Genomic DNA, 19,743 nt, shown 5'->3' with positions numbered 1-19,743 from the left:
GGGTCTTCGAAGGGCAACCGCTAATCGAACAGGCAGGCATTGTTGAAAATTCTGAAAAGTAAATATCAAGATTATTTTAAAACCTTGATGAATAAAAATGTCATAAAAAAGTAAATGAACCATACCATGCTCAACGCAAGGTTTGTTTTGGTCGCCGGAACTATATCAGTTCATCATGTGCGGCTTAGTATTTGCATAAGTTACAGAAATTTCTGTTTTGTCTTGCACGAAAAGGAACCATGCTTTCATTATAGACTGGACCCCCGAAGGATGCAATTCGATGACAATTGACACAGATGAAAATAAATAGATCTATTGATAGCATAACAATTGAAACTCAAGTCAATAGCAATGAGACCAATGACCATAGCTCTATTGGGTACTGTAATAGCAAATAGATTGAAATGTAAAAATGACCGAAATTTGACTAGGATACATGGCCTTACCTTGACCAACAAACAGTTGGATTCAGCAGGCCGAGCAGTATGTTGCAGGAGAACAAGTAGATGGCCACAGGTAGCACACTGACGAGTTTGCGCGAAGCGGTCAAGATAGCACGGCGACAAGCAGATTAGCATAGATCTCAGTGCTTCTCAGGTAGAAGGTTCAGGAGTACACTTTCAAAGCACAAAGATGTTCTCATGAGGCATATCAAGTGGTATATAAAGTATTAGAAACAGGGGTGTGTTTGTGAATGAATGACGTGTGTATGTCGTGGTATTTATTGCAGGGGGGCGGCTTGCCTCAGGGGAGGCCTGCCTGGAGACACAGGGTCTGAGGAGGCCATGTGAGCAATGGCCCCTGGGCGTGCGATACCTTTTGAAGTGTACATGCTGTTCGGCACCTTGGCCGTTTGCACCCGTCACAGCCCCCCATGCCAGCGCTCATCCCCGGGTACGAACCGCCTTTGATAGAGGGGGTGGGATGGATGGGCCTGGGGCGTGCAGATAAGGCACAGGAAGACTGCTGAATGGAGACACACTTATGTGGATTGCAGGGGGGCGGCCTGCCTCAGGGGAGGCCTGCCTGGAGACACAGGGTCTGAGGAGGCCATGTGAGCGATGGCCCCTGGGTGTGGGATACCCTTTGAAGTGTACATGCTGTTCGGCATCTTGGCCGTTTGCGCCCGTCACAGCCCCCCAGGCCAGCGCTCATCCCTGGGTGCGAACCGCCTTTGATAGAGGGGGTGGGATGGATGGGCCTGGGGCGTGCAGATAAGGCACAGGAAGACTCCTGAATGGAGACACACTTATGTGGATTGCAGGGGGGCGGCCTGCCTCAGGGGAGGCCTGCCTGGACACACGGGGTCTGCGGAGGCCATGTGAGCGATGGCCCCTGGGCGTGGGATACCTTTTGAAGTGTACATGCTGTTCGGCACCTTGGCCGTTTGTGCCCGTCACAGCCCCCCATGCCAGCGCTCATCCCCGGGTGCGAACCGCCTTTGATAGAGGGGGTGGGATGGATGGGCCTGGGGCATGCAAATAAGGCACAGGAAGACTGCTGAATGGAGACACACTTATGTGGATTGCAGGGGGGCGGCCTGCCCCAGGGGAGGCCTGCCTGGAGACACGGGGTCTGAGGAGGCCATGTGAGCGATGGCCCCTGGGCGTGGGATACCTTTTGAAGTGTACATGCTGTTCGGCACCTTGGCTGTTTGCGCCCGTCACAGCCCCCCATGCCAGCGCTCATCCCCGGGTGCGAACCGCCTTTGATAGAGGCGGTGGGATGGATGGGCCTGGGGCGTGCAAATAAGGCACAGGAAGACTGCTGAATGGAGACACACTTATGTGGATTGCAGGGGGGCGGCCTGCCTCAGGGGAGGCCTGCCTGGAGACACGGGGTCTGAGGAGGCCATGTGAGTGATGGCCCCTGGGCGTGGGATACCTTTTGAAGTGTACTTGATGTTCGGGACCTTGGCCGTTTGCGCCCGTCCCTTGCCCTTATGTGATGTTAAAGGACACGGGGCATCCATTTTTGTACCCCCTTTCCACTCCATTTTGGTGACCAGGCCTCACTGCGTTAGTACAGCGCACAGGGCACATGGCCCACAGCTTCGTTCCCAATCTGACTGGAAAACTCCAGAGGTATTTGCAACAGCTAATAAATGTAACACATCACTCTCTGAGATCACGGTCCTGCATGTGAACCGGCTTGAACCATGCACATGGCTCGTTCATCTCCACAAACGTGTCCTTGCCCACGCACCCTCGCCAGTGGAAAGTAACTGCCATTGTGACCCTGTGTCCCTGCAAGGTATTCTTTTCATGTGCCAGACCACTGACCACGCCATGATGGCCACCTAGCAGATCCCCAACTAACATTAGACCCCTACTGCAGTATATTGTTGCCTCTCAATAACAAATGCCACATATCAGAGATTCTTGTGAGCACAGACCCACACTTCAAACACTGTATTATAGTGGTCAAGACCCTTGACCTAAGGCCTGTATAATCCAATGTTCATTGATAGTATTGATATATGTGTGACTTTTATAGAGACATAACCGACTGAAAGAATTTGAACAAGTGTTATTTATTGCATGCATTATTGATAATATATTTGGTTAGCTTAGATAGTGACAACCCCGCTTCACAGCGACCTGAACTTCACCCATTCCGAGCACAAGTGTCTGACATCCATCCTTGAATGGAGACACACTTGTTTGATTTAAAAAATCAAAACAACCGTTGTTAAAATATATGTGGTGTTTTATTTTGTAGCTTATTTTGATGACACAAAAATACAAAAGTTTACACATTGTACAGTTCAGGTTGCAGCACAGCGAGAGAAAATCCCCTGTACTGACTGCTGCCACTCGGGAATGTTTCTCTTATGGCACGAAGGGAACAGGCGGGTATCACTCTTCGAACGCGGTGTCCAAGCCTCCCGTGAAGCCACCATGTAAAGGAACGATAGGCCACCAGCCTGTACCACCTGTGAAAAGGAATGAAACAAACTGTTTTTAAATAACCAAGATAATTTTAATAAATGTTTGTTGTCAATGACAATTCTTGTAACTAATGGCATTCTGCTCGGACAAATGCTACCTAGACACTGCACACTACTGAACGACTTTCATGCGTTACAATGATATGTATATGTCATTTTGGATATAGTAGAAGACCATGAAATAGTAGTGGCATCACAAGCAGAGTATACTTGCTCGTTACTCGGATTACGAGGACGAACAGTTGCGCGAAGTTCGTGCATAAGCACCATCATTATCCTCAACACGGATCGTGTGAGGCAGGCTGCCCTGCAGTCTGGCAGCTCGGTGATGCATTGCGGTCGTGGCTCGTCTTCCGAAATGTAGGCCACGCAACCTGAGTTTTCGCAGCAGTTCTCCTCCTCGGTCGGCATTAGCTCGCACCGATTTAGCTGAAGCGCAGCGAATGTTGACACGAGACGTGCTTTCACGTTGTGAAATGGGCGGTACGCGTCTGCTGATGACAGGCTCAGGAGCGGGGGATATGATTTAGTGCCGCAAAAGCAGGTCAGCCAGGGCGATGGGGGAAATGATAGGATTATCACAAAATGGCAGCTCCCTGGTGCCTGTTTTCGCGTGCATTTAATGGACGAAAACTCGGATAAGGTCCATAGGAAATTTTTCTAAAATCGAGCGACTTAGGTTTAAAAACACATGGCCGACCCATAGGGGCAATAAAAAATGTTGACCGAACCATTACTTTAAGCATAACAAGACCAAATATGCAGAGAAAACATGCTATGCGTGCAGGCCTTGTTAAAAGAATAATTACACTTTTAACTGTACTTTTCCTTGTTTTCTGCCATGGGAAAGAGAACATTGTGTATTTTGTAACTTAAATTTGTAGTTTTCTACAAGGAAATGATACACAGTTATTACAAATCACATTAGAAGTAAAGTATATTTGTGAACACTGGATGGATTTTTGATTGCCACTACAAGTAAATATGGTTTATTATTACACATGTTTCAATTAAATGGGATAGAATACAACTCATGTAGCTTTTCTGCGAACTTCGGTTCACCCAAATTTGTATGTTTGTCCAACTGTCAGCGTTTTGAAAAGTTATTTCCAGACATCATTATTCATTCACTTTGCAAGGTGCTTAGGAGAGTTAATGGGACTATGGCCCTCATTAAGAGCATGGCGGTCTGGGAAGTACAGTACCGGTAAGCATGCCGGTACCATACTTCCCGGACCGCCGTACTACAGGCTCTGCTCGCGGGAACCTTTTCACCGGCCAGGTTTTTCCTGGCGGGTGTAACAGCACCCGCGAGCAGAGCACGTCGGATGCACCGGCACATGCAGAGTTGTGCCGGTGCATCTGACATCCCCATCCCCATTCAGCCCACGGGGCAGAATGGGGATGAGGAGACCCTTGATTCCGGCACCCGAAAATGGGCAAGTACCGGGTCCGCCTAACTCGGCATAACCCGGTTCTTGCCCATCGTCATGATCTCTGCTTCCAAAAGATCAGGACTTGCCCGACTCCCTTGGAAGCAGACCCATAACCCCGGTTCCGAGTGCCAGCCAGTCCCAATTGGGACCTTTTGGACCCTGTCCTGGCGCCAGTGGCACCAGGCTCATAAAGATGCCCAGTCCCAGCGCTGGAAGCGCCGGGCTCATAATGCTTGGGTGGACTTACCTGCAGCAGACCATGCTGCTTACTTACCTGCCAGTTGAACCCCTGATCCTCTTCTGTTTGGGACTACTTTTCCTGTTGGGTGGGGCAGGAGCCACTCCCTAGGTTCAGAACACTGGAACTCTTCTGGAAAGCAGGAACTCTTTTCTTACCTAGGCGTGGCTGTGGAAGGAGACACCTAATCACTACAGGAGGCTATTTAAACCACACCCGATTGATGAATCTTGCTTTGCGTTATTCTGCATTCTCTGCAGCAGAACGCTCATCGTGTCTTCTGCTTCTGATCCTGGGCCTAAGGGAACAAAGGCTTACCATTCTGGAATCCAGTCTTCAGTTCTGGAATCCAGTCTTCAGCAGCACCTGTAAAGATAAAGAAAGAACAGGTTAGCACTACGGTCTTCAGTGGCAGCGCATCTCTTACCTGGTCCATCGGCTGTCACCAACGGCTCGCGCTGCATTCCGGCATCTGAAAGACAAAAGCTTACCAGCTCTTTGCACGCTCCGGAGGCCTTCGGCGCTGCATCCCGCATCTGAAAGACAAAAGAAGGTGTGTTTAAAGACACCTTTATTTCTCACGTGCCATTAATCCTTCCCACGCCGAATCCAGTGGGTATTCCAGCACCCTTCAGCTTCTCTAAAGCTCCGAACTTGTACCTGCAAGATAAAAGGGACAGTTAGTGCGCATCGTGAAGCAGGCTACAAGCGCTTACTTACGTGCTTCCAGGCGTTTCTATTCCTCACGCGGTTTCGATCCTCAACTCTCATCAGCCCGCCATCCGCCATCGCCGGATCGCCTAGTCATATCTTGCAAAACAAGAGATATCATTACAAAAGACTTTTAAGACATTTGAAGTGCCCAGAATTTACCGTTCGTGCAGTTAACGACGGACAGCAGTCCTCTGAGGTCAAGAGGCCTGCACCCTTATCCAGTGAAGAAACTGGTTACGGCACCCTGCCCCGAGGCAGATGGAGAGCTCGGCGTTCACTTACCTAAGGTGAGGGCGTTAACCTTTGGGGTTCTACAGGAGAAGAGAAAGGGAAGAGGAGAGAGGCACCCAATAACCCCAGTTCATTAATCCCATATTTTCTATCTGCAGACATCTTACTCTTCGAGTCAGACATACAGTGCACAGAGGACCAGCCCAAAGAGCCAACCGTGTGTTACACATCACCTTTGAAGATACGGCATTCACCCAGTCAAGACCGGCGCCTCTGCGGGAATCAGGTGAGCGTTACACCCATTTACGGGTGCCAGAAAAAATGCAACTCCGCCGGTAGCCGTGCCATTTTTAACGGCACGGCTACCGCCTGAGTTGTAATGAGGGCCTATATGTTTTTAATTAAGACAGTAGGTGTGAGGAATTGCCATCTGGCCAGGGTGCAAAGCTCTGTTTTTTTTTATAATACATGTTTCTTGTATGGCTATGTTCTACTTAGCGTAGAACACACATTCACTTCTTCATAATTCACTATTTCTTCAGATAGGTAGTGGGGTGCCGGGGAGAAAACCAACCCTGACACTTGGCTGTACTAACAAATGTGAAAACAGCAGAAGTCCACAACCTTGTGGAACTCACCCATCCCCAGCACACCCAATTTGTATTGTAAACACAATTAAATGTTATGTGTGTCTGAAAACGCTGTATAATAATAACATTTATGAATAAAATTCACAAAAAAAGGTTTTTTGGGTAAAAAAAGAGATCAAATATTTTACTTCATAATATAATTTGCACACTGTTCAATTTGCTATTATATAGAGTTGAGTCAATCATTTATACTCAAAAAATGACTTCTTATTTTCTGGTTTCAGGTAAACAGTACATCACAATGGATTTCAGACAATCACCACATATAACTGGATTGAAAAAAATAAATATTCTGTAATGGGATCAATCCTTGTGTATTCTCAACGTGCTCAACTATACCCTGTAAAATCTCAACCTCGTGTATTTAGGACAGCATTATTGAGATTTAGATTGAACAGTTACCCAACCTTGGAGGTGATTGGTCCACGTATTGGGGTTTCGGATTTTACCTGGCGTCTCTGTATAACTAGCTCAGAGTCTTTGTATCATTTAGTTTTAAAATGTCCGGCATTACTACCTCAAAGGATCAAGTATTTTAGTTGATTTGTCAATTCTGCCTCTTCAGTTATTCCTGAAATATTATGGGCAACTTTAATGAGTGCTGTTCACATTAGTGCTCGGTAGCCCTGTTGGATTGCTTGCCAGAGGTTTGGATTTGTAGTGGTGATCTTGCCTCCCTAAAAAAGTGTCTTTTAAGTATCGCTGACTGAGAGGTGTTTCCCTGAGGTGGGCTGTTGGATATGAATAGTAGCGTTTTTATTATATGAAGCAACACTTGTCTTAATGTTCATAGTTATGCAATTGTATTTTATATGTAAAACTGGTAATATGTTTCACTGTTTTATGAATTGCATATTTATTGTTTTATCTGTGTAAGGTTTCTATAATGTAACCAAATCACAGTATGTAATTAAAATAAAATTAATAAATAGAAGGATGAGAGTTATTCCATGTCCAGAAGGGGTAATCTGCCAAACAGATTCTGCTTTTCCATCGACCCCAGAGCAGGTTCACTGGTCACAAGGTGCCCAACGGACAGCTGCAGGGACAGCCAAGTCCAACAAGTCTTGTAGAGTCCAACAAGTCTTGCTGTGCAGAGGTCAGCGTTTAAGATATGGGCCTCTGTACCCAAAACTATGATGATCTTAAGTAACCTATGCTGGTGGCAGGAAACACTCTAAATAAAAGCATTGCCTGAGTTTATGCCGGGCACCGTTAAGGACATCGGTGCCGGTAATCCCTTTGCGCCCTATTCCGAGGTCCCTTCCTTAACGCCTGGTTTTATCAGGCGTTATGGACGGGCTTGTTAAGGGACTTCAGAGCTAATAACGGTACTGCAATTTGCAGTACCCTTATTAGCGCCTTCCCCCTTCCCATTGAGCCCTATGGGGGCTGAAATGGGAATGGGAAATGGCTTTTTCAATGGGGATTTACTGGTCCCGCAAAGATCGGAATAGACCGGTAAGTCCCCATTGAATGAGGGCAGACTCAGTACTGGTATTGGAGGTAGTCATGGCGCTAATAGCGCCATGACTACCTCCAATCTCGGAATGAGGCCCTATTTATTTATAGAACATTCCCTTTATTTTGGACTGTGATACTGTGTTGTATGTGTCACGAGCATAGCCTTCCCTTGGCCCACATTACCAACAAAGGCAAAGGAGGAATATCTCTTAACGGTCCCAGTTTTACCTTTATGAGTGTGCTGTGTTTTAGTTTGTAAAAGTGTGAGGGCTGAGTGGGCCATTTTTTACCCCTACTCATCATTGTACTCCTGCGGAGCAGAATCCAATCCAATTCATCACAGTAGGCATGTTTCAAAATATAAAAATCAAATCAAAATGAATTCCAGGAACAGGGTTTTCATGGTTTTATATCTTTAATCTAATGTGGCAGGCCACTTTGGGCATATTTTGGTATGTGCCTGGTCGACCATTAGGTACAGCTTCAAAGGGAGCACATGCTTACACAGAATGTAACCTCTCACCTTGGCAGAGCATTAGGCCTCATGAAGAAAGTAACTGTTCCAATAAGCTGCCTAGTAAAGGTATGTCTTTTTTTAGACATAATGCAGAGTTTGGCATGATCAGTGGATGGTGTCTGTTGATAGGGGCAGGCAACATACAATTGAAATGCAGGTTAGTTAATGTATATATCACAAAAGCTTATTTAAAAAATGTGCATTCAGAGAGTACAAGTGGGGAAAGCATTTTAGTTATACATACAAAACAGTTTGTCCAAATTGAAAGACAAAGATAAATCCGAATTGGGCAGAAGAAAAAATATCATATGCATGTAAAAATGATCTACTGAAATGTATGATTTATGAATTAATTTGCGCATTGTAATACCTATGTTATGCATTCAGTGACAAAAACATAAATGGTGTCTCTGGATTCAATTAGTCTTGGCGCTCTGAATATATACATTTCTCAGCAATATCACATATCCATTTAGGGAATTGTAAACAAAAAATAATATTCCAGTCCAATTGTGATTCTTCATTCCTGAGGGGAGGGTTAGCCCACAACTTTTACATCCCCTTGTGACATAGAGAATTCAATGGGACACTAGAAGCAAGAAGGTGGGCCCTAGTGTGTGTGAGAAAATAAAGGGAACTTATCACAGGCCTATGCAGTCCAGAATAGTGGCTTCAAATGATGCTGCTTGCTGTGTATTTAAACACAAACACATAGAAAGATGAAAAAGGTTTGAGAAAGCAGAAAGGCAAGCAAGCTCATCAGAAGAAAAGTAGATTTGGATTCCATGTGGCAGTAGCTGATGGGAACTCTCCTTTTAAAAAGCCTTTTCAGATTAGTCTAAATGCAGAGGCCCTTCCCCAGAGAGAACCAGACTACCTGAGAGTGTGCTTGGAAGCAGGTGGACCAACTGAAAGGAAGAGCGCTCCTGGTGGTGCTGCCTGAAGCCAGTTGATGTCCCTAGCTTGATGGGCCTTTGAAAGACAAAAGCAAAGTGAGTTCAAATGTTCCAAGAAATAATTAAATCCCAGATGGCTATTCAAGGTATTTTGGCTGAAACCTGTTGACAAGCTATGTCACTGAAAGGCTGAATACAGTACATGGTGTATGTGCTTTGTGATTGATAAGTAAAGTAACATTAAAACCATTAGTAGCTCTACCATAATATGGCTCTTTTCCAGTCATTTGGTAACTCTGGAGGCCTTAGACATTCCAAACTGAAATATACAATGAAACGCCCTGTGATTATTTATTTTATTTTATTTTATTTGAATGTTTGTGTAGCACTGGCGCTGGCTCAAAAATTTGAAAAGGTGGGAGTGGATAAAAGAAGTTACAAAATGTTTTCAGGAAAGGATAAGAAGATCAGGATAGACAAGTGATTGCAGTGGAGGAGGGCAGGGTTATATGTGGGGAAACAGGTATGTAATGAGGCGCTTTCTGAAAGTGGTGATGGAGGATGCAATGCGTATGTGAAGAGGTCTTGTGTTCCATGCACTGAATGCCCAGTGTCTGCCATAGAGGATAACATAATTGAAATGTATTCCTTAATGAACACGCAGAATTGGAGTGCTGTACGGCCGAATCTGATTCCTTCTGAATAGTGAGACAGTTAGGCACTGCTGTCCAAACATTTTAAAAGAATCATATATCCTGAACCCAAACGTTTAAAATGATTTGTAACCAATTTAACATCACAATGATATCCCATTTTATCTATACCCAAGCTAGGAACCAATAGCTTATCATATGTGCTCACTGTCTAGAATACTCTTTCATATTTGTTTTTCTAGATGTCATTACAGCCAGGTTTTCAAATGGATGATAATACATGCACAGTATAGATCAAAGCATGACTGTGTTCGTTGTGTGGTGATTGTGTGCCTTTTACACAGAAACGCAGTTGAAAATAACATATAGGTTGTACTACATCCTGGAAGGACTTAGCTGCATTGACTCCGAGTAAGAGTGACCATGAGGAGCAGTGGAAGGGTTATCCTGTTACACGTATTGTTGGAAAGTTCCCAGCTAAGAGGTTTCTGATTAGAGGTCTGAACAAAGTTTCGAAAAATAATGGAACTCGAGATTTCCAATGAACCATTATATATTCTTTTGCAGGCGGCAGAAGAAGTAGGCTACCCGTTGACCTCTGGTGAGGATTTCCTTTCCACTCACCTGTTTTTGTGACTTTAGGGAAGTAAAACATTTTGCAGACAATGCCCATATGGTCCACCAAAGTGTGGCATATTACCTTCTTGGAAAAATGAAGAGCTGCACTCCATTGAGCAGAAGAGAGATTTTAGAGAAGATTGGCCTCTCTCATAGATTTGATGAAAAAGTATTAAGGCAATCATTCGTGTCCAGACTTATTCTGAGCGCTTAACCGGTTTCATACTAGGAATTGATTGTGACCCTGCTTATGATGTATTTTGAACATGGGTGGCCCAGGGAGGTGGAGGGGAAAACGGGGGATAGTAATTAAGCTTCGTATCATGCTTTATGCCAGTACACAAAAACATAATAATAATTACTTTATGTAGATTTTCCATTCCAGAAACCAATAAATAAGTAGAAAAATATGTACCACAGAGTCAAATAATTCCACAGATTGATCAGTGTTTAAAATATGAGTTCCATTTATTGTGACTCAAGTATTCCTAAACATGCAGACTAAATGTATATGTTTCTTGTACATCTACCAAAGTACCCTACCCAACATTCCCTGTGGCCAGATTGGGTCTTTTACAATCCAATTGCTACTTTGTCTTCACTTTTTTTCCCTGACTTGATAATCAGAAGACAGAAGAATTCTACTTTTTACCTAACAGGTTTACATTACTTTCACCCCCAACATTTTAAGCATGGACACATTTTGACTTCTAAAAGCATGAAATGCCTTCCGAATGCGAGGGCATAGAATGTTACGACTTCCTCTCACAAAATGTTATTTGAAGAACTCGCTTTACATATTCATGCATTGCTATGTTAAATCTTCCCAGTTACTTTCTTTCCTACAACAAGGACCATATAGATTTTTTAACTGCCTAATATTCATGGTAATATCATTAAGAATCAAATTGCAAAAGACACTATCAAACAGGGCATATTGAATTTTCTTGAATGTGAAGTGTGTTTCTAATCAGAAAAGATGTATGCATGCCATAGACTTGTCTGCATACACGTAATCATGTCAACAGATTACTACCGAAATTCAATATTTCCATCCCAATCAATGCAAAAACAATCAAGGGGTTATAATTACTTCCTCTCAAGCACATTTTGATTCTCTATGTACTTTTCAAGTGTCGTAGGGGAATTACAGTTCTTTTACAAGGCACGAAAAGGGAACACAACTGTTTCAGGATAATTAGTTGCAATGGAAAACTTCCACTCATATTCATATCCATATCATGCAAATGCGAGTCATGCATATTCACTTTGCATGGCATGCCTGATTTGTGGCCCTTAATTGCTAAAACTGTTCCTTCGCTGTTTTTGTGTTTCCACCTATTATGCACAGTCTTCATTAACAAAGCAAATTTGTTTATTTTCATTTACAGACGACCAAAGAGAAAGGAAGGGAAAGATGAACGTTCAGGACTTGAAAACGTCAACTAAATCTGCAGGAGGCCTCTCAGGAACAATGCAGAAAACAAACCTGACCTCTCCGGAAAACACCACCGAGGTCCATTCCGCTTCATTGGGTCTCGCCCTGGGCAGTATTTCTCTGATCACAGTTGTCATGAACCTTCTGGTCCTGTACGCGGTGAAACTGGAACGCAAGCTTCACACTGTAGGAAATCTGTACATTGTGAGTCTGTCTGTGGCGGATCTCATGGTGGGTGCCGCTGTCATGCCTCTCAACATTGTGTACTTACTAACTGACAAGTGGATTCTGGGACGGCCTGTGTGTCTCTTTTGGCTTTCAATGGATTATGTAGCCAGCACAGCTTCTATTTTCAGCCTCTTCATTTTGTGCATCGATCGATATCGTTCAGTGGAGCAACCGCTTCAATATCTAAAGTATCGAACCAAAACTAGGGCTTCTGTGATGATTTCGGGAGCATGGATTCTATCTCTATCTTGGATCATACCCATCCTTGGCTGGCATGTGTTTGCCAATGGTGGAGTCAGAGAGGTGCCCCAACACGTGTGTGAAACTGAATTTCACAGGGTAACCTGGTTTAAAGTGCTGACAGCCATTGTCAATTTCTACATTCCATCAATATTGATGCTATGGTTCTACACAAAAATCTACAAGGCTGTCAGGGAGCATTACCAACATAGAGAACTCATCAATGGGTCGTTCCGCTCAGTCTGTGACACCAAACTGGTACGCTGCAGCAGGGTGCAGGAAAGACAGCAGTCTGCTACCAAGAAGGAGGACAGGAATGGGCATCCTGAGGCCCTGCATGTTAGTTATGTAGACAATGGTAACTGCGTACCTTGTGCTTTTCCACAGTCGGCAGGCATGAAAGAGAATCACCAGATGGAGGACGGTGTCCAAACTCCAGATCTGGCCAAAGGAAGGGGAGATGAGGTTGTGAAACTGCGGTGCTTCCCCCTCGCCATTGTTCAATCACACCCTGGAGTCAGCAAGACAGGAAGAAAATTTGTATCCGTCAAAAGGGCTAGGCGAAAAGAGCCGAACCCTGCATCACAAAACCAAGAGCTTGAGTTGACAGACACGTCAGACGAACACACCTTTGCTGAGACAGGCTTGGGAAAAAGGGACTCTACGTGCACTCCAGCGGCGCAGGAAAGAACTGAACCAAAGAGCTCAGCAAGTTTCAATTATTTGAAGTACACCTGGAAGACTATACGATCAACGTCCAAACAACACATTCAAGGCCTACACGTGAATAGGGAGAGGAAAGCCGCCAAGCAGTTAGGCTTCATTATGGCGGCATTCATGCTGTGCTGGATTCCGTACTTTGTCTTATTTATGGTCATAGCTTTTTGCCAAAATTGCTGCAATCACAACTTTCACATGTTTACTATTTGGTTGGGTTATGTGAATTCCACTTTGAACCCATTTATCTATCCTCTCTGCAATGAAAACTTCAAAAAAACTTTCAAGAAGATATTTCACATCAGTTCATAAATAAACAGTACCTTGTGTGTTCCATACATGTGGAACTAACGAAACGGTCAGGTATTTCGGAGATCACGCATTCCAGCATGGCGAGAAATGAGGAAACTATGTGCTTCTGTTGGAATGGAGTAGATTAAAATACATAAACTGTGAATGTCTGTTTAAGGATCCCGGTGTTGAACTATGATAGGGAGAACCCACTTAAGGTGTACTTCCAGAAATCCCATGCTGGAGAACTGGATACACTACATGTGGGTGAGAATATTTGGGTAAAAGAAAGAGATTGCTGGGGAAGTAGAATAAAGTGAAAACTAGATGTTCAAAAAGGGGGAAAACAACCATCACTAAATTTAGCAGGACTCTATGAAGAGCATACTCAGTTATCCAGCTCAAAAGGTTTTGTGAATGAATACACCATTTACCCATTTAACTTAATGCTTCACTGAGGCTCTTAAATAGGTATTTAAGTTTGGACTGATAAAAATGGCGAAATGAAACACATATTTCAGGACTTTGTATATCTTTGAAGGAAATCTGCAATACCCCAATCTATACATTAATTCCTTGGCTTTTGCTTCTTACTGGTGCCCAACACAAGGCTTCGTATCAGTCCATACAACCTAACAGAGATGGACTGGGATCCAAATGCGGCCTTGGAAATGTGTTTTAAAGTGGCCCCCGATTACGCTGTTCGAGAAAGCCCAACGCCATCAAGCACAGCTTGGCGGTTCTCTGCCTAAGGAAGGGATGCAGGGATGAGGAGAGGATGAAGGAAAAGGGTTTGGTGACCGGGAGAGAGGGCAAGAGGAGCATACGACTAATGCACCCACGCAAAAGAGGCACATTGGGTAGAGGCCCACTAGGAAATCGTTGTAGACCAGTGCACCACTGCAACCTCATGATTTTTAAGTCAGCAAATATTTGCATTATCAGGGTACTTGGTGACTGTGAGTCTATAGTTAATGCATTGACAGCATGCCATATGTTAATTGGCATGTTATAGGTGATGGTTGAAGCAAATAGCAATATTTGAGGTAACAGTCACTTCGAAGTTTATCACTCCAAATGGCAACGTGATTATCTCCCTTCTCTGAACGTAACTGTTTGAGAACAAACTCTTTATTACAAAGCTGGCAGCAAATATCCAAGATAAAGAGCTTAGACATGATTCAAAGTGATTCGCATTTTCAAGAGTGTGCAAACCATGTGTACAAGAGTCACATACGCCCTCATTAGAAGATCAGAAGTTTTCCTGCTAGGATTACCTCATGACTTAAATACATTTACTGGATCGGGTGGTGGTAAACATTTGAAGAATTCCAATGGGGGGTTGTTTACCACATGCAGTATTCACAAAATATTGTATGCATTTTGTAACTCATAAACCTTAATGATGCAGATGATACGTACAAATATTGTTATTTCAAATACTGATTGTTTTTCATCATAACCACGCCATTCATGATGATGAGCATACGGTCAATTTTGCCACTGGCTAAAATGTCAAAATACGTGCCATGGAGCAGGTAGGTTGAACTTATATGAGGTTCCTGAGATGAGCCTTACATTAATCAGCACTTCTTTGGCAAGTACCTCTGAATACTTGTTATCACTTGTTCTGTGCATGAAAATGGGACAGCAAACTCTTGAAATAGCAAGAAAACGTATGCCAACTTCAAACACAGATGAGGGAAAAGTGGGCTCAAGTATAGAACACTCCTGTGCTGAGCTCTATTTGTTTTCTGGTTATCACTAATTATTCTGTGCAAAGTCACAGGTGTGGAAAGGTGAACCCAACACCGTTCATAATTAGAAAGTAGAAATTCCTGGTTACCTTGCTGCGATTTGATTTCATAGAGTTTTGTGATTACAAGAATTTACACGCTAGATGCGGTGTCTGAGATTGTGTTTTTTTATTATACAAAGGGTAGACAGATAGTCTAGAAAGTGGTCAGCAGACACATGTTTCAAACCCTAAGGTTCCTTCTCAATGCAAGGAAAGTAGACTGAGTCTTGGAATGTGGAATGAGATATGGCCGTATGGTTGTTCAATAAAAACTCAATTTCAAGGCTGTTGCCTGTACGAGCGTATCTGGATCAATGGAGCCGAATTGGAGTTGACTCCATTGATCCAGATACGGCCATATCTCATTCCACATTCCAAGACTCAGTCTACTTTCCTTGCCTTGAGAAGGCACCTTAGGGTTCGAAACACATATTGGCTGACCACTTTCTGTCTACCCTTTACATAATAAAAAACATTATCTCAGACAATGCATCTAGTGTGCAACTTCAAACTTCAAATACACACACACACGTCCCCAATTCATTATTTGAAGCAAAAAGCTCCAAAGCCCATGTATGTTTGAAATTCTCCAGTTGGTGACTTCTCCAAGAAGTGAACGGCAGAACAAAATTCACAATGATATTTCGAACTGTTATGAAGTTAGACACGCTGATGTGCACTTCTCTGTCCAGTCTGTAATCAGTCTGCATGTCACTACTGTAAAGTTGCTGTTGATTCTATATAAACACTTCTTTTAAGGTTTGGAACTGTTTAATTAGCATTGGCAATGATAGTCTTCCCTGCAGAGTGCTCTGGTGATCGTTCATCCTCAAAGAGATAAGCATGGTTGGATGTGTGTGGGGGGGGGTTTTATTACAGCGGATGCATTTTTGAGTATTTGACATGTCAATGCCCACAGGCTGTCTCCTGGCAGAAGTTTGTTTCTGAGGCAGTCCTTTGATCCCTCACAAATACTCTGTATGCACTTTACTACCCTTGTCTACAGGAGCAATGGCTTTGATTGGAAAGGTACATCATAATCCACTGAATCCAGACATATCATTTACCCCTCCACATTCTCTCTCCCATTTCTGTTCCATATGGAGTATGTCTGGGAGTGGGAAGACACAGTGACCCAAGGGTTTCTCAGTGCTCAGATCACCCCAAGAAATTCAGTAAAAAAGAAGAGGGCAACGGGATGGATACTTATGAGTAGTTTTGATCAAAAATAGAAGTTTATAATCTTCTTCTAAAGGGTAAGAGATCATATATTTACCTAAAAGAGAAGATTATTGCAGAGTCTCGCACCCAGCACAGTGCTTGACCTTCCAAAATATTTTGTTCTCTGAAATCAGAAAATTATCAGCTTCAGTGCCTTAGAGGATCTCAAGAATCATGACAACTCATATCGACAAAGCGTTATTTAAGAAATACCACAGCTGAGCGAAATAGGATCTTCTGGATATGCACCTGGAGTTTAAACTCCTGGCATTGACAGAAAGCCAGTGAAGACGGCCCAGCACTGGGGAGATGTCATCCCAAAAGCTCTTGGTGACAATTCAAGCTGCAGAATTTTGAAGTAACTGGTTGTTGAATTAATAGGTTCCTTCGAGCCAATGTTCAAGTTATTACAAAATCTATTTTCTTCCCAATAATGGCCCTCCTAAAGTGGTGCAGTGTTTTTCAGACAATAATGGTCTCAATTGGCTGAGGACCAATAAGTGATAATTAGTAGAACTGGTAATAACTTCTGAATCAGTTGATTATAGAAAAAGACACATTCATGGTCATACAAGTGATTTTTCTGCATTCGAACTCTTGATGGAACAGAGAAATTTCTGTGGGAAATGGAATGTATTTCCATCTCATAGAAGTGTGGGAAATCAGGAAGAGTTCACTTTGCCTTGGTTTAACCCAAGTCAGTTGAGATTAGATATTGTTTTAAAAGGAGGACTGAATAAAGCTCACTCTATCTTGGGTGTCATCAGCATAGTTTTGAAAATCCACACCCAAATCCACAAGCAGGCCATGCATGTGTTTCAAATTAAATGTTAAATAAGAGGGGGATATGCTTGTCCCATGAGGCACACTACCGGAAAGGTTCTCGGGAATGGAACAGAGCTCCTTAATCTTCACCTTTGTGGTCCTATTTGATAAGAAGGCTTTAAAAACTGTGGACAGATCCAGCAGCATCAATATCCCAATACCCTCATCATGAGATATTTTTTAGAAGGGTGTCTTTAATATATAACAGGACAATTTTGGTGCTTCTGCAAAGGCGGCAGCCGGCTTGTCTACATCTAGTTATTGAGGTGGCTTCTAAATGTTCTTTAAGTTGTATTTTAGCTGCCTTGTCTAAGATTTCCAACAAGAAAGGAATGGTAGAAATAGGTACATAATTACTATACATATTTTGGTCCAAGCCAGGATTCTTTAACAGGTGTGTGGATCCATGAGTGTTTCAAGAACTCAGGGATGGTAGATTTTCAGAAAAAAAACATTCATAATGCCAGAAACGTGTGTAACTAGGGCAATGAATAAGACTTAGACTGATAATTATGTTTTAAATGTCTAATGGGGTCATTTCCTTAAATACAAATTGATTAATTGATTATTTGATTCTTTACTGGAGGATTATTCTTTAGTGGATGTGGTTATGGACATTCCTGGTTCTCAAATTGAGTGAGAAGTTCATTTATATTAGTTAATTTTATTCACAAAAAATTATTTAAGTTGCACCATTTGGTAGTAATGTTACTAGTCTTATATAGAAGATATCTATGTTCCTCCAAGATCCTGAACAGGGACTTGGATGAGTTAATCACGTGATCAATTTTGACGGCCAGGATTTTACATTTTGCATATAAAGAGCTTTTTTATACTACAAAATGTCAAATTCCCTCCCCTCCTTACCTAGGGAACTTTAACTTCTCTATCTCTTCCCACGTCTCCTGCCTTCATAGCGCCGATTCAGGCAGGCAGGTCCCCTCATAAACGTTCCCCCGCACCACTGCTCTGACTCAATCAGTTGGGTTGATTGAAACCTAGAACCTCATAGTTCCTCTTTCTTTTCTGTTTAATGTGCTGTGACTAACCATCATAGACTGCTCCAAAAAAACATGCCTTTTTGAGACTGCTTTCGAGCAGCGTTCACTGTGAGACGCAGACCCAGAGGACTCATGGTTTTTGGTTAAAGACTTTTATTAAATGAAAAAGGGGTTGGAAAATTGCTCAGTGTCCCTTATCTAGGAGGTAATTCCCTACCTCAACAAAAACTAAGGGGTCTGTCCTGTGTCAAGATTTTCAAAGCAATGTGTCTGAAATCCTATGCTTGCCCTCACATTCTAAAAGTAACTCTAAGGTGCTAAGGCAAGTGTCTTTGGCACACAAATGTTCAGGTTCAACAAAAAGGTTTAAATCCAACAAAAAGGTTCCAAGTAGAGATTGTTCACAGTGTTAAGTATTTCAATCAGGCGATACACCGTGGTCTCAGCCTAGTATGCAGCACACAGCTGAAATGTTTATTTTATTATGTCTATAGGTTCAATATTTTGAGTGATATACCAATCATATCACACCGCTTCTCAAATACCTCAGGTCACAATGGACCAGGAATCAGGCTGGTTGGTAAAAGTAATATTTTTTTTTTTTAAATTCAAATCAAACATATACTTTTAATAGGGAGCAGCAATCACCAATGTGGTGACAATAACAGATACAAATGTATGTACTTAAATTCACTCTTTAGCAACACCGAAGGAAATGAGAGAAAATAACACTTTTGGCTTGTTTGGAAAGATAGCACTTAAGTTAGGATTTCCCCCTGCAATATTCTTCCACCCACAAATAAACAATTCTTAATAGATATAAGGAGGTGGCAGGTAATCAGGAATAAGGAATGGCAAACAGAATTTGAATACAACCTTCCCTCGCCAAACAAAAGAGAACAATGTATTTGAAATCTTACATTTTAAAATTACATTCTGGAAATGACTGTGTAAAACAATGAATGTGTGCAAAAATCCTTAAATCAGTACAAATCTCTATGGGAGCAACATTGGAAAGATGCTAACAATCATGAGCTATAGTTTGAGCAAAAGTAAATAATGGAAGATTGAAAACAATTTAGAACAGAAATCACACGTGTAAACTTTGTGAAAACACACAGATTCCCACCTAAAATTAACCAAATGGTTTTTAAGAAAAACGGGTGAAATACACTGATTTGTTTTTTGGGTTGGGATGTAGCTGTAGGTCTTAGGTACACTCTGGAGTTGAAATGAAGTCTTTAGCTATTAAACTGCTGAAGATATGCAAGGTTGAATGAGAGGCGTTTTTAGAAAAATTGGGTAGTGAAAACAGAAAAGAAACTCAGTTTGGACAAGAAAATATTTACTATAGTTTTACTCTATACTAGAGCATTATGGGTAGAATACCAAGGAGGGACAAAGTAAGCTCTGGAGTTGATTCATGACTTCAACACCAAATCCCCAGTGCTCGCCCCGGCAGAACCAGTCGGATCACTCGAAGTAGGATGGATAACTTAAGATTTACACAAGATAAAAATGACTAAAGAAATGGCGCTTAGAAAGATAAATCAAAGACAGGATGGCAATGAGGATTCTGACAATGTTACAAGTTATTGAGGTAAGGATAGGATGCTT

The 19,743-nt window shown here is 42.6% G+C and overlaps 1 protein-coding gene across 4 annotated transcripts in view; it reads left to right on the top strand.

The window, feature by feature from the left end:
* The window catches only part of HRH1 (histamine receptor H1), a 1,870,597-nt gene extending 1,855,358 nt beyond the window's left edge, over positions 1-15,239 (top strand). For all 4 annotated transcript variants that reach the window (XM_069643929.1, XM_069643927.1, XM_069643928.1 and 1 more), the window contains one exon: positions 11,759-15,239. In XM_069643929.1, the coding sequence (XP_069500030.1) occupies positions 11,785-13,302 (1,518 nt within the window). In that variant the 5' untranslated portion in view covers positions 11,759-11,784 and the 3' untranslated portion in view covers positions 13,303-15,239. The remainder of the gene's footprint in view (positions 1-11,758) is intronic.
* Positions 15,240-19,743: the final 4,504 nt, after the last annotated feature.

This window comes from Ambystoma mexicanum, chromosome 2p, assembly GCF_040938575.1.
Source record: "Ambystoma mexicanum isolate Mex_15411 chromosome 2p, UKY_AmexF1_1, whole genome shotgun sequence".
Classification (NCBI taxonomy): domain Eukaryota; kingdom Metazoa; phylum Chordata; class Amphibia; order Caudata; family Ambystomatidae; genus Ambystoma; species Ambystoma mexicanum.
The sequence above is the reverse complement of the archived record's forward strand: the minus strand, read 5'-3'. Positions and strand labels throughout refer to the sequence as shown.